Source organism: Aethalodelphis obliquidens, unplaced genomic scaffold (assembly GCF_003676395.1).
Source record: "Aethalodelphis obliquidens isolate GAN/ISIS:26980383/991018 unplaced genomic scaffold, ASM367639v1 scaffold10, whole genome shotgun sequence".
Lineage (NCBI taxonomy): Eukaryota > Metazoa > Chordata > Mammalia > Artiodactyla > Delphinidae > Aethalodelphis > Aethalodelphis obliquidens.
The window spans coordinates 20,415,064-20,430,783 of NW_020837954.1; the positions used below are offsets into that span (position 1 = coordinate 20,415,064).

The 15,720-nt window shown below is 38.0% G+C and overlaps 1 protein-coding gene across 5 annotated transcripts in view; it reads left to right on the forward strand.

Moving 5' to 3' along the window:
• Positions 1-304: 304 nt before the first annotated feature.
• FANCM (FA complementation group M) overlaps positions 305-15,720 on the forward strand; it is a 56,090-nt gene continuing 40,674 nt past the window's right edge. For 3 of the 5 annotated variants that reach the window (XM_027111145.1, XM_027111149.1, XM_027111148.1), the window contains exons 1-8: positions 305-933; positions 1,502-1,674; positions 5,010-5,087; positions 8,414-8,572; positions 11,448-11,579; positions 13,270-13,402; positions 14,046-14,171; positions 14,683-14,769. In XM_027111145.1, the coding sequence (XP_026966946.1) occupies positions 399-933; positions 1,502-1,674; positions 5,010-5,087; positions 8,414-8,572; positions 11,448-11,579; positions 13,270-13,402; positions 14,046-14,171; positions 14,683-14,769 (1,423 nt within the window). In that variant the 5' untranslated portion in view covers positions 305-398. The remainder of the gene's footprint in view (positions 934-1,501; positions 1,675-5,009; positions 5,088-8,413; positions 8,573-11,447; positions 11,580-13,269; positions 13,403-14,045; positions 14,172-14,682; positions 14,770-15,720) is intronic. The other 2 variants (XM_027111146.1, XM_027111150.1) reach the window with 2 other exon arrangements.

A 15,720-nucleotide genomic window follows, 5' to 3' on the forward strand; every position in this document is an offset into this window, starting at 1 on the left:
AAAAAAAAATGGTTATCCATTGTTTCTGAACCTCAAGTTTATTTATTGTATCATTTTAAGAGGCATCAATTTCGCAATGATGCCCGGACACCTCGTCATTAGAAACGGAACCCAACTTTAGAGTCGATAAGAAACTGACAAGGGGACCAAATTTTCGGTGGCTCCATAACAACGCGCATGCGTCGCCTAGAGGGCCACGGTGTTTCCGGGAAGCCAGCCAATCACTTTCCCCACGCAAACTCAGTGGCGGCACTTTCCAACTGGATTAACAGGCCTTAACCCCGCCTTCTAGTTCTAGTGTTTTTTATGCGAAGATAACCGATGGGGTTTGGAACGGAGGCTGTTGAGCTGCAACAGCTGCTGGCGTCTGAGAGAAGCCTTCGGTGGTCTTCGGCCTAATGAGCAGGCGGCAAAGAACGCTTTTTCAGACGTGGGGCTCAAGAGTCTCCCGATCCACTGGGGCTCCGAGTTGCAGCTCTGGAACTGAGCGGCCTCAGAGCCCTGGCATCTCCGGGGCGAGTTTTCCTGCAGCGGCACAGGCAGCAGAGGCGGCGGAGGCGGCAGAGGCTCAGCCCGAGTCGGACGATGATGTGTTGCTGGTCGCGGTGTACGAAGCAGAGCGGCAGCTGAGTCTAGAGAATGGCGGGTTCTGCACCTCAGCGGGCGCCCTGTGGATTTACCCTACTAATTGCCCGGTGCGGGACTACCAGCTGCACATCGCCAGGACCGCTCTGTTCTGCAACACGCTGGTGTGTCTGCCTACCGGCTTGGGAAAGACCTTCATTGCCGCCGTAGTCATGTACAATTTCTACCGCTGGTTCCCCTCCGGCAAGGTTGTCTTCATGGCCCCCACGAAACCTTTGGTGACACAGCAGATCGAGGCTTGCTACCGGGTGATGGGTATCCCGCAGTCCCACATGGCCGAAATGACAGGTATCTTAGAAACAGTGGGCTAATTTGAAATTAAGAGCTGGGACCCAGGGAAAAGTATGCGTTCTGGGAAATAGCGTTAAAGGAATTCCTGACCCGTGTGGAATAGTCCCCAGATCACAATATGCTTATTTTACGTCTTCTCCCTTGAAACATCATCTACTTGTAGCAAGTCCAGCTCTAATGAATAGGGTTGCTTTATTCAATCTTCAGAGAATTCCTGTATCTTGTCAAAGAATTTTGAAGTGATTATGTGTGTATACCCCATCGGTAAGTGAACATGAGTTTCTTCCGCAGAAGGATTTCCCAGTTGAAGAATTTTGTTCTCTTCAAATATTATGTCATTTTGTAGGAATTCTTTAATGGCAGTCTAGTCGTGGTTTTCGGTAAAAGCCAGCATTGACATTTGGACCACAACAAATCTTTAAAATGCATTCCCATGATTTGTCTAATTATCATCTTGAAAGCACATTACCAAAGCAGGAATGCATTCTGAAAATAGGCCAGGTTATTTATATTTTACAGATAACAGTCGGGAGTTTAGAATGTACAATGTCACTTTTATTTACAGGATCTACTCAAGCTTTCACCAGGAAGGAAATATGGGGCAGTAAAAGAGTCCATTTTCTTACACCTCAAGTCATGGTAAATGATCTTTCTAGAGGAGCTTGCCCTGCTGCTGAAATAAAGTGTCTAGTTATTGATGAAGCTCATAAAGCTCTTGGAAATTATGCTTATTGCCAGGTAATTTTGTTAAAAAGTATTTTATAGTGTAAATATATTGATGAAGAGCATTTTGGGGAATAATTATTAATGATGGAAGTTACTGATGGTATTATTATGAAAAGCCTTATATCTATTATCTCAACAGATGGTGATAAATACTTTCCTTCATCCATTCAAATCAGTCTCTGCTGTTGTTTGTTTTTTAAATTTAAACAAGACTATTAGTGTCAGATGTAGATGATGAGAGTCTCGTTGAGGCAGTGATCCACTACCATATAGTGGTAGGTAGTTAAAACAATAATAGGTGGTGATACTAGGGAGAGGGTATAGAGTAAGAGTAGAGGGAAAGTTTATTTCATTTAGTGCAAAGAGATGAATTTCACTGCCAGTTTGTGATTTTATTAAGCAGTTTCCTTGGGGACTTTTAAGTATTATTATATCTCTGTATTATTTTCTTGAGAATTGTTATCTAGAGTTGATCTCAGTCAGGAAATGGATATATTTTTCCAAGTTAAATTAATATCCAGTGTGTTAAAGTTTCTGCTTGAAAGGATCATTTTAAAAATTTTGTTCTAACTCTGTGGAATTCATTTTGTACATTTAGCTTACATTTAGCAACTTTTTTTTTTTTTTTCTTTTGGCTGTGCTGCACGCCTTGCAGGATCTCAGTTCCCCGACCAGGGATTGAAGCCAGGCCATGGCAGTGAAAGCCCAGAATTCTAACCACTAGGCACCAGAGAACTCCCCTTAGCAACTTTATTTTCAAAAAATTTCTACACATTAGGTGATTTTTTTTTTAAACTACAAGGCTATGCTTTCACTGAGTACAATGAGACATGACTGACTTCTTTAATATATAAATAGCACTAAGAATTTATACTACACTGAATATTCCAGATACAGTTTCCAACAGGCACACAGCTTGTTGAAGAATGTAGCTTCCTGGGTTACAAACACAACACCACTTCTATAAAATGCTTGAGAATCCCTCCTGGAAAAAAAGTAATGTATCAGGGAGATTTTTTCTTGTATCAGTTTTTAATTAGGACAATTGTTCTTAAGTCTCCATTAAGTATAATGTTCTGTTTTTTTTTTGGCGGTACCTCATGGCTTGTGGTTTGTGGGATCTTAGTGCCCTGACCAGGGATTAAACCTGGGCCCTTGGCAGTGAAAGCGCAGAGTCCTAACCACTGGACTGCCAGGGAATTCCCTATAATGTTCTATCTTTAAATGTATTCTGTATCATGTTTTAAAAAACTGCATAAATAATATTTTTTGAGTATTGATCAATATTCAGTTTGAGTCTCATTGAATTCATCTTTGACATGGGTTGAAATCAGAGCAGTTTTAAGATAATCTAGTTTTAGTACCATCTGCAGTAGCAAGACATGGAAGCAACCCAAATGTACATCAACAGATGTTTGGATTAAAAAGATGTGGCGTATGTGTATATATATATATATATATATATATATATATATATATATATATATATGACACACACACACACACACACACACACACACACACTGGAATATTAACCATAAAAAAGAGTGAAATATTGTCATTTGCCACTCAGTGAAATAAATCAAACAGAGAAGTACAAATACTATATGATATCACTTATATGTGGAATCTAAAAAGATAATACAAATGAATGTATACACAAAACAGAAACAGACTCACAGACATAGAGCACAAACTTGTAGTTACCAAAGGGGAGAGGAAAGGGTGGAGGGACAAATTAGGGTATGGGATTAACAGATACAAACAACTATATGTAAAATAGATAAGCAACAATGATTTACTGTACAGCACTGGGAATTATACCCATTATCTTGTAATAATCTATAATATATAATATGCGAAAATACTGAATCACTATGCTGTACACCTGAAGCTAAGACAGTATTGTAAATCAACTATACTTCAATTTAAAAAAAAATAATCTGCTTTTAGTTTCCTACCTCTAATGTGGAACTATGGGATAGTAAGAGCTGTTCCTGTGACTCAGTTTACTTAGGGGTCCTTTTTCCTTGTATTGGGGCATATGGGAATCTGGCAAATTATCCAGTATTGATTATACCAGAAGTGGGTGTTGAATTCAAACTGTAAAGCCTAGAGAGATGCTTTGGTGCCCCTTGGAAAATGTTTTAGGATTTAAAAGGGAATTTAGATTTTAAAAATTACCCCAAATTAGCCTTATTTTTTTAATGAATAAACTTAATTTAAAAATTGTGAGCCTTCCACATGAAATCTAACTTCTTTAAAATCTTTCCTAAAACAAACTTTTTTCATTTCAAATCTAATTTCACATTTGTATTTAATTTTTTTAAATTGATTAATTATTTTTGGCTGTGTTGGGTCTTCATTGCTGCATGTGGGCTTTCTCTAGTTGTGGCGAGCAGGGGCTACTCTTCATTGTGGTGTGAGGGCTTCTCATTGCAGTGGCTTCTCTTGTTGCGGAGCACAAGGTGTGCGGGCTCTAGGTGTTGCGGGCTCTAGGTGTGCAGGCTTCAGTAATTGTGGCACGTGGGCTCAGTAGTTGTGGCTCGCAGGCTCTAGAGCACAGGCTCAGTAGTTGTGGCTCATGGGCTTAGTTGCTCCGCGGCATGAGGGATCTTCCCGGACCAGGGGTCGAGCCCGTGTTCCCTGCGTTGGCAGGCTGATTCTTAACCGCTGCGCCACCAGGAAAGTCCCTGTATTTAATTTTTTTTCTATTTTTGTGTTATGATTTATCTTAATCTGGCAAGTGTGCATATGGATATAGCTGTAAGCCTAGACTGTGGCCCAAGCAATGGAGAATAAACTTGATCTTTTTCTACCATTTGCTCTTGAATTAGCCCTTTGAATATTTTGATTTGCCTCAGTATAGGCCTTGATGTTGTAGCTTTATGTATAGAAGAAACCCTAAAGTGTTTTTTTATTTTTTTATTATTATTATTTATTTTGCGGTACGCGGGCCTCTCACTGTTGTGGCCTCTCCCGTTGCAGAGCACAGGCTCCGGACGCGCAGGCTCAGTGGCCATGGCTCATTGGCCCAGCCGCTCCGCGGCATGTGGGATCCTCCCGGACCGGGACACGAATCCGTGTCCCTTGCATCGGCAGACGGACTCTTAACCACTGTGCCACCAGGGAAGCCCCCTAAAGTATTTTTGATTGGGATAGAGTATAAACCTAAATCATTTGCTCTTAAGATAACATAACTAAAGATAGTTCCATCTGCTAGTCCATCAGTACTCTAAATAAGGAACAATGATAGTGGATCAGATATACTAGCTTGTTTAACAGAATCATTTTTATTTTTGTATTGTGCAGATGAAATTAAAGAATTGTTTTTTGTTTTTTTTAAGGTTGTAAGAGAACTAGTCAAATATACAAATCACTTTAGAATCTTGGCTCTTAGTGCCACACCAGGTAGTGATATAAAGGTAAGTAAAATTTATTAATGTTTAAGAAAATGAGAACTTTTGTATGTGACCAGATCAGTTTTCCATTCTAGTATTTAGTTTAACATCAGGAGTACAGCATTTCATATAAGATGCCTACCTTTTCTTCTGTGGTTGTAGGAGACTATCTACATTAGAGTCTTCAGACTTCAGTGTGCCAAAGAATCACCTAAAGCTGTTTTTTAAATTTTTACTGTTTTATTTTGAAATGACTTTAGACTTCCAGAAAATTTGCAAAAATTAAAGTCTGTATATCCTTCACTCAGCTTCCCCTAATGTTAACATATTACATAACCATAGTAAAATTATCAAAACCAGGAAATTAACATTGGTACAATGCTAGTAACTGATCTGCAAATCTTATTTGACTATTGCCAGTTTTCCCACCAGGGTCCTTTTCTGCTCTGGGGTCCGTTCTATGATCCCACATTGCATTTAGTTGTCACATCTCCTCAGTACCTTCCAGTCTGTGACAGTCCTCATTCTTTTCTTGTCTTCCATTACCTTGATGCTTTTGAAGAGTAGGTGCCAGTTATTTTGTAGAATATCCCTCAATTTGGGATTGTCTGATGTTTTCTTATGATTGGAGTGAGGTTCTGTATGCATTTTGGGCAAGAATACCCCAGAAGTGATGTTGTACCTTTCTTAGTGCATTGTATCGGAGAATACATGATGATTTGTCTTATTACTGGTGCTGTTAATTTTGACTTGGTTCAGATGATGACTTTCTGGTTTCTCTATTGTAAAACTACTGTTTTTCCCTTTTTACTTAAGTCTGTTGTGGGGGAGATACTATGAGACTATGTAAATATTCTGTTTTAGCATCCAATGATGGTTCTTGCTTGCAACAATTATTTCTGTGCTGTTTGCCGAATCATTATTTCCTCTTTCCCTCATTTCTTTTACATTTCAAAATTTGAATTCTTCTGTTGTGAAAAGCTGTCTTCTCTCCTCATTTATTTTATTTATTTATTTATTTATATTTGCTGTACGCGGGCCTCTCACTGTTGTGGCCTCTCCCGCTGCGGAGCACAGGCTCCGGACACGCAGGCTCAGCGGCCATGGCTCACGGGCCCAGCCGCTCCACGGCATGTGGGATCTTCCCGGACTGGGGCACGAACCCGTGTCCCCTGCATCGGCAGGTGGACTCTCAACCACTGCGCCACCAGGGAAGCCCCTCCTCATTTATTTTTAATTCAGGTCTTTACATCAATATGTACTAATGGATATATATATATATATATATATATATATATATATGGATATATATATATATTTTATTGGCTACAATCCAATACTATCATTAATAATTTTGATTATTCTAGATTGGGCCATTGAGAGTGCCTTGAAGATGGCTCCTGTGTCCTTTAGAATGCACTTTTGTTTGTTCGTGTTTGTTTTGAACACTTCCTAACTTACTGGCATCACAAGATATTTTATGATCATTTAGTGTTTTTCCAGTCCCCGCTGTGGAATCCACCATTTCTCTAGGGAGCTCAGAGGATGGTAAAAAGTTTTGAGCCCTATCCCATGAAGATTTTGAGCCTTATCCCATGACATTCTAATTTAGTAGCTCTGAATGGTCTTCTGTGTTAGGTTCTGGATAATTTCAAAGGTAGCTTTCAATTCTGCCAAGCCATAGACTTTTTTCCTTCTGTCCATAGCCTCGATTAGTTTTAGAAATTTCGATCGTATCATTTCTGCCCAACCTTTTTTAAACATGCTTGATTGTTTTTAATCATCAAGTCTCTGCTTAAATATCACCTCTTCAGAAAAATTCACTCTTAAGCTATGAAAAGTCAACTCTTCCTATCTTGTTATTTTCTTCTTAATATCTATCACAGTCTGTCATTCTTTTGCTTATTCATTTATTTGTTGTATTTTTGCTCCACTAAAATAGTACCTACATGTATATAGGGATTATGTCTATCTTGGTTATGCCTCTATCACCAATTCAATACCTGGCATGTGGGAGTTACTCAAATATTTCTTGAATGAATGAATGATTAAAAATACTAAAGTCTGGGACTTCCCTGGCGGTCCAGTGGTTAAGACTCTGTGCTACCAACGCAGGGGGCACGGGTTCAATCCCTGGTCGGGGAACTAAGATCCCACATGCTGTGCGGCCAAAGGAAAAAAAAATACTGAAGTCTTAGTCAATTTTATAAAATGGTCATATATTTACTCTAGAGTTTGAATGTATGTGGACATTCAGTAACTATAGTGTACTACTGTTTTAGGCATTATACTAGGTGTTGGGAATACAAAAGTGACTAAGATGTGATTCTTGCCCTAGAGTATTTTTTGTCTGAAACTAAGCCCATGAGGCCTAGTTTTAAAAAAAAGAGTTCTTAATTTCTGGATATTTTCAGGATTCTTTCTTCATCCTTCCCTCCATCCATCCATCTCTCCCTTCCTTTCTTTTTTTTCATCACACCCAGTAGAACTGTGGTCTAATGGTACAGCAGTTGTTTATACCAACAGGTTTTTTGTTTTTTCTTAAATTCCCTATTTTTACAATTAAGTTCCTTTATAAGCTTTTGGTGAATGAAATTTAGCTCCAGAAATATATTCACAGCATATATATTGATTTAAATAGAAAATATTCCACTCATTTATTTATTTATTTATTTTTATTTTTGGCCACACCCGCAGCTTGTGGTGTCTTAGCTCCCTGCCAGGGATCAAACCTGCACCCTTGGCAATGAAAGTGTGGAGTCTTAAACCACTGGACTGCCAGGGAATTCCCTCCATTCATTTATTAATAATAGATTTAGTGTAGGACATATGCCCTCAGTTTCTTAACAAGTCAGTTTGTAAAGTATTTCCAAGGTACATTTGTATCCTTTAGTAGTAACAGGACTTCTCTGTTTTCCCCATAAAAAATCAGTGGAAAAAAGTATTTGCCAGGGAATCAGGAAATCTGGGTTTTAGTTCTGGCTCTAAAATTGACTGTTATATAATGTTTTGGGGATTTGGTTTGCTAATTTGAAACTTCTATTTTGTCTGAGTCTTTATAAATATTGACAAGATATAACACTACCATTGGAAAGCACAAAATACATTTGAGGAACTTGTTGGACATTTTATCTCTTGGATGCTTGGCATGCAAGAAAGATGTTTCAAAAGCATTTTCCCCTATTGTGCCACTCCTGATGTGCTATAATTTGTAGTTTTAAAAAATATTTAATGATATAAATTTCTAATTTTTTTTCAAAAACTTATTGCTATTTTATTTTTGTTAGTGGCAAACTAAAAAATTTAGTAAGTAATATAATATATAATCATACTTAATTGATTTTCTGTAGGCTGTGCAACAGGTTATTACTAATCTACTAATTGGGCAGATAGAGATTCGTTCTGAAGATTCTCCAGATATTTTGCCATACTCTCATGAAAGACGAGTTGAAAAGCTTGTTGTTCCTCTTGGTGAAGAACTTGGAGCTATCCAAAAGGCATATATACAGGTAAGCCATTTTTATCATAATTCAGGGTTTTAATAAATGAACTGATAATGTAATTATTTTACTTAACAGAATCGGACTGTGAGAATGTATAGTTATAATCATTTATATAATTAATATGGTAAAAAATTCTTTGAAATGACAATTTTCAGTATGAGCGCCATGTTTTATATGTACTGGCAAACTATTAGTTAAAGAGGAAATACCAAATGATGGACCGTTTCTAAAGCCAATTTAGTTTTGTATTTTCTTAAGTAAACCTTTTAATTGCAGTATAACCAGCCCCCCCAAACATATGAACAGCATAGTACATTAAATGTAAGTGTGCAGCACAGTAAATTTTCACATAGTGAACACACCCAAAACATGTATCCAGATTCAACCAGAACTTTCTTTGTAAGGAAATATATTTTCAATATATTCCTCCCTGATCCCTTGTACAGCAGTGTTTCTCAACTGGGGACTATCTTGCCCACTTGGTGGCATTTGGCAATGTCTTGACACATTATTGATTGATTGGTTGCGTTGGGTCTTCGTTGCTGCACGCGGGCTTTCTCTAGTTGCAGCGAGCGGGGGCCACTCTCCGTTGCGGTGCGCGGGCTTCTCATTGCAGTGGCTTCTCTTGTTGCGGAGCACGGGCTGTAGGCGTGTGGGCTTCAGCAGCTGTGGCTTGCGGGCTCTAGAGCGCAGGCTCAGTAGTTGTGGCACATGGGCTTAGTTGCTCCGTGGCATGTAGGATCTTCCCGGACCAGGGCACGAACCCATGTCCCCTGCATCGGCAGGCGGACTCTCAACCACTGCGCCACCAGGGAAGCCCTAACTTTATTGATTTCTTTTAGAGTGCTTCTTTAGGCACATGTGGTCAGCAAAGCTGATCAGCAAAGCTAGAAGAGAAGAAAGATTGAAATGTACTAAAATAGATATATTTTAGGAAATAAAACTTAGGCAAATTACATGTTGCTGTAGTAGGTCTTCATCTGGAGGTCGCTTTTTACCTTCACTGTGGCATCAAGCTCACGACCTTTTGTCTGCTGTTTCCTCTGCCTGGAATGCTCTGTCTTCAGAACTTCTCAGGCTCGGCATACTTTATCATTCAGATGTCAAGTATTACCTCTTAAAAGAAACCATCTTTGGTGGCATGAACACGTGGAGAACTGTGGGAGCCTGCATGCCCAGTTCTCCCCTGAGAGTGCCCTGCTGTCACCCATGCAGCAGTAGGCTCCGTTGCTTGCCCAACCCGGGCCACCGTCTCTCCTGCTGCTTGGTACCAGAGGCAGCCCTGGCCCAGAGCGGTCCATCCCCAGCCAGGAACCTTAGTGTGGGAAACTGGCTGCTTGGAGGTGGAAGGGCGCTGGCAAGGTCACAATCCAAGGGCCCGCTCCTCTGCATCCTGGGGCTGGATGACGGATGAGGCAGGGGGTGCCTGGGCAGAGCACAATTGCTGCTCCTCCCCCCACCCCCCAAAAAAAAGAAAGAAAGAAAGGAAGGGAGAGAGGAAGGAAGGAAGGAAAGAAAGAAAGAAACCCTTTTTGTCCACTTATATGATAGTGACCCCCTTCCCATCAAAGACTCTACAAAGCATTACTGTGTTTTAGGTTCTTAAATGCTTTATCATAATCAAAATTCTCTTATTTTCTTTGTTCACTTCTTTACTCCTTTCTTCCGTCTATTAAATGTAAACTTTAGGAAAATAGAAACTTCATTTGTCTCAGCCACAATATCCCCAGCATCAGGAACAATGTTTGATATGTAGTATATACTTAATGAATATATTTTAAAAAATATCTATTTATTTATTTATTTGGCTATGTCAAGTCTTAGTTGTGGCACGCAGGATCTTTGTTGTGGCATGCAAGATCTTTCATTATGGCACGTGGGCTTCTCTAGTTGCAGCGCAGGCTCTCTAGTTGTGGCACGCAGGCTCCAGAGCGTGTGGGCTCAGTAGTTGTGGCATGCAGACTTAGTTGCCCTGTGGCATGTGGGATCCTAGTTCCCCAACCAGGGATCGAACCCACGTCCCCTGCATTGGAAGGCAGATTCTTAATCACTGGACCACCAGGGAAGTCGCTTAATGAATATTTTGAGAGAATGAATCAGTGAATGAAATTAAATGTACTCAAGGAATTTTGATTTAGTCATCACTCTACAAATATTTGCCTATGTGCTAGACTTGTTCTAGGCATTGAAGATGCAACAGAGCAAAAAATCGAGGCCCTCCTTTCATTGTGCTTAGTTTGGAGGGAGAGGAGGAGAGTTAAGAAATAAACAGATAAACACATATGTTCGTTTTTTGTTTTTTTTAAAAAATAAATTTATTTATTTTATTTTTGGCTGCATTGGGTCTTCATTGCTGTGCACGGGCTTTTTCTCTGGTTGCGGCAAGCAAGGGCTACTCTTCGTTGCAGTGCACCGGCTTCTCATTGTGGTGGCTTCTCTTGTTGCAGAGCACAGGCCCTAGGCCCATGGGCTCAGTAGTTGTGGCTCGCGGCTCTAGAGTGCAGGCTCAGTAGTTGTGGCGCATGGGCTTAGTTGTTCCATGGCATGTGGGATCTTCCCAGACCAGGGCTTGAACCCATGTCCCCTGCATTGGCAGGCGGATTCTTAACTGTTGCGCCACCAGGAAAGCCCAACACATATGTTCTTGAATTATCGCTGAATCTAATAATTGCTTGTGCTGACTCTCACATGGATTATCTGAGGATAATTGTCAAGTACTTTAAAACTTTATCATCTCTTCTGTGTTTACTTAAAAGTTCATTTTAAGACAAACTTTATTTAACATATAATTTAATATATAAAACTATTTTAGTATGTGAGGAAATGTATTTGTAAAAGGATTTTAAAATAAACTTAAACTAAATTTCTTTGAAATTTGCAGATTTTGGAAGCACTTGCAAGTTCTTTGATTCGGAGGAATGTTTTGATGAGAAGGGATATTCCCAATCTAACAAAATACCAGATAATTCTGGCAAGAGATCAATTTAGGAAAAACCCATCTCCAAATATTGTGGTAGGTATTTTAAAATAAATTTTGCTGATAGACTACGTTTTTACTTAGAACCAGGATGAAATGTAAATAATGATTATTTTTTGGTATATATTAGCTCATCAAGAATTCAGGGCTGGTTTATATAGTTTATAAAAACATGAAAAAGATCTAGCAGGAATACAGTTTAATGATGTGAATTAAGATAAATTTATCTTATAACTTTTAATTAAGAATTGGTCTTTTAGTTCACTTCTGTTTTGCAAAGTAAAAGGGTCATAAGAGGGTAGATTTTAACTAACTTTTAGACCCATAGCATTTAGTCTTAAATCTCCATACCGAGGTTGGATTAAGCATCACAGTAAGCTTTGTATTTTTAATCTTTATAGGAAAAAAATAGGTGGATAGGAACATATCCATCAAGTTAGGTCCAGAGTCAAAAGAGATGCTCACAAACATGAAAAGGCACTGAGTCATTCTTGGAACTGAGAGGGAATGCATGTGCAAAAGGACAGAGGCAATTGAATGAAGGTATAAAGGAGACAGTGAGAAAACCAATTTGCCTGAGGTAAAGGATTGGGGGAGTCAGATATGATCTAGGTTGTGACCCCCTGGGAGTGCTTTAAATGTTATACTAGAAATATGGACTTTATTCTATAGTATCTGGGAAACCACAAAGGGAATTTTCTGTGAAATTGCAGTGTATTATACTAGACTTTAATAAAATGTTTAAAGTTTCTGCTAGGAGTTAAAGGTTCATTAAAATTTTAAATCATAAATCTAAACCTGTTGAATTTGATCTCACTGATGAGAGTTTATGTTTTACAGAGACATTGTTTTACCCTTTTAGGTAATTAGCGTGCTATTTTAAGGCATTTATCACTATCCTGGAAACATTTAAAACGAGTGTAACTGATATTAATGCTACTAAAAATGTAAGGTATTAAATAATAGTCTGCATCTCTAATAAAGGAAAATAATTAAAATATATTCTCAATGGTCTTTTAAAGGTATTTTATTGTATAGATATACTGACTGTATGCTCCTACAAAAGGAATATATACTTTACTTTTCCTTGAGAGTAGTGGTTAAAAGCACAAGCACACTGGCCCAAATTTCCTAGGTTCAAATACTGGCTCTGCTACTTATCACCTACATGAGGTTCCACATATGTAAAATGGGCATAACAATAGTACCTACCTCCTAGGTGTTAAGATTAAATAAGTTTGTATAAGTAGTGTGCTTATAACGGTGTCTGGTGCTCCCTGTCAGATGTTACTGTGGCATGTATACCTGGTGTTAAATGTTAGTGTTAAACAGTTTGATTAAATATTTGTCCTGATGTCAGAAACATTTGTGAGGATAGGCCTGTATCTGTTTTATTTTCCCTTATATCCCAAATGTCTAGCTCAGTGCTCAGCAAATAGTAGGTGCTTATTAAATTGTTTTGAAAGACCAAATAAATCTATATACTGCTAATAATTTACCTGCAAAGAAAAACAGCATATGATAAATATCCCCCCGTTCATTTATTCTCTTTAAAATGTAAGTTTCATGTTGAATTAAATAAAGGGGCAGATTGTATATGGAAAGTACATTGACACCTTTCCATAGCAACATCTTAGGACATTCAGTAGAACCAATAAGTTCTGCATGGAACATGTATCTTCATTTCTTTCTCTGGGTAAATTTGATACATGCTTGTTTTTTCTAGGGACTGCAACAAGGCATAATCGAGGGAGAATTTGCTATTTGTATTAGTTTATATCATGGTTATGAATTATTGCAGCAAATGGGAATGAGATCATTATATTTCTTCCTTTGTGGAATTATGGATGGAACTAAAGGTAAATTATATGAAATTATTTTTAAAAGTGCTGACGTGTATTATTTTGGTTAACGATATGTATTGAGCCGTTTGGATTACTTAAGGTGCTTTATTTTAAAAAGCAGTGAAGGGGACTTCCTTGTGTGTCCAGTGGATTTCCTTGGTGGTCCTCCCCAATGCAGGGGGCCCGGCTTTGATCCCTGGTCAGGGAACTAGATCCCACATGCTGCAAGTAAGACCCAGCACAGCTTAATAAATAAATAAATAAAATAAAAAGCAGTGAAATAGTTATGTAACAAATTCTTTCTTTCTTCCTTTTTTCTTCCTTCCTTCCTTCCCTCCTTCCTTCCTTTCTTCTTCTTCTTCTTCTTCTTCTTTTTTTTCTTAAACTGTGGACATGTATTTCTCACAGTTCTGGAGGCTGGGAAGTCCAAGATCAAGGTGCCAGCCCATGTTTCTTTGCTTTTGATAAATTGCTGGAAGAAAAGAAGCCATTCATTAATACATATGTGAATGTGGAACTGGAAAAAGTTGCTGGTTTTTATTTTTAAAATTGAAAAACTTGCATTCATTGCTATAGTTTAATTTCTTTTAAATAAATGATACATTTGATTAGTTTTGCTATTAAATTTATTGGAAAAATATTTTCTTAATTTCTGAAGGAATGACTCGGGCAAAAAAAGAACTTAGCCGAAATGAGGACTTCATGAAACTCTATAATCATCTAGAGTGCATGTTTGCACATACACGTAGTACTTCAGCAAGTGGCATTTCTGCTATCAAAAAAGGTCTGGTTGTTCTTTTAAATTTTTGTATTGTTTCCTCTTTATCAAGGTTAATTTTAAAATTATGCTCCATTGATCCACATGTCTATTTATATCTACTTATACTTCTGTAGCAATAGACCTGTTAAATGCTAAAAGATCTTATTCTTCAACTTAGGATAAATATATATTCAAGCAGTTCATAAACTTTAAATATATAATAGAAGTTAGTAGTAGTTGTTACTGGTAGTGAAAATTCTCAGAACTACCAAAAACTAATTTATAGCTTAACTAAATGTGAATTTTTCCCTTCTCTTTGCTGCTGATTCTCATTTGGAGTCTTTCTCAGAATGAAATTTTCATAAAAATTCAGTTTATTTTACAGTAAGGTTTGTGTGCTACCCAGATGCTACTTACTGTTTAAATAAAAAGAAATAAGTTTTAATGAATCCATTTGAAAGGGTAATTAAAATACATTAATGTAATCGAATATGGAAAAATACAGAAAAATTTTTTGTGTTTTGTTTTTTTACAGGAGATGAAGATAAAAAGTTCTGCTATAGTCATCCAAAATTAAAGAAATTAGAAGAAATTGTAGTTGAACACTTCAAGTCGTGGAATGGTAGGTCGTATTTAATAGACTCAAGGCAAGGCAAAGTTATTGAGAAAGCTAAAACTCTGACTCATTAGTTTGTGCTAACATTTCTTATGGAGAAGATGAGCTTTTAATTATTCTGGATAATGAATATAAAAAAGCTCTGAGAAATTTTGGGAGCGTAGGCACCAGGGGAATGGTGGAAATGTTAAGAATAGGGTATTATGTGAAAAAGAAAAGTCAACCTGGGGCAGTATAAGGGAAGCAGATAATAAAACAATGTATAATATAATGATAGGGAAAAGTAAGCTAGGTGAGAAAATAGAGAGTCATGAAGGAGGCTATTTTATATATAGTTTTAGAGCAGACCTCTTTGTAGGGTGATGTTTGAGCTGTTACCTGATGGAAGTAAGGGAGCAAGCCTTGTGGATTTCTGTAGGAGGATCATTCCTGGCAGAGAGAATAACAGATTCAAAGGCCCTGAGGCAGTAGGGTGCTTGGTAAGATTAAGGATCAGTAAACAAACCAATTTGGCTGGAGTAGTGTAATGAGGATGAGTGGTGTAGGCAGAGGTTGGAGAGACAGCCAGGGGCCAGGTCATGTAGGGTTTGTAGGCCATGTCAGGACTTTGGATTTTATTCTGTGTATGCTTGTGATTTGTGAAACTATTACAGAGGCATTTGGAGCAGCAGAGTGACGTGATCTGACTTATATTTTTAAAATATCACTCTCGTAGATGTTGGCCAATTAGGGCTATTGTAATAGTCTAAGATGATAACAGATGATGATAGTTTATACTAAGATAGTAGTACCAAGCAGCAAGGTGGTTCTGAGAAGTGGTTATAGATTCTAGATATATTTTGAAGTTGGAGCCAACAGCGTTTATTGATGGATTGGACATAGAGTATGAGAAAAAAAATCATTAGGAGTATGTGTGTGTGTGTGTGTGTGTGTGTGTGTGTGTGTGTGTGTGTGTGT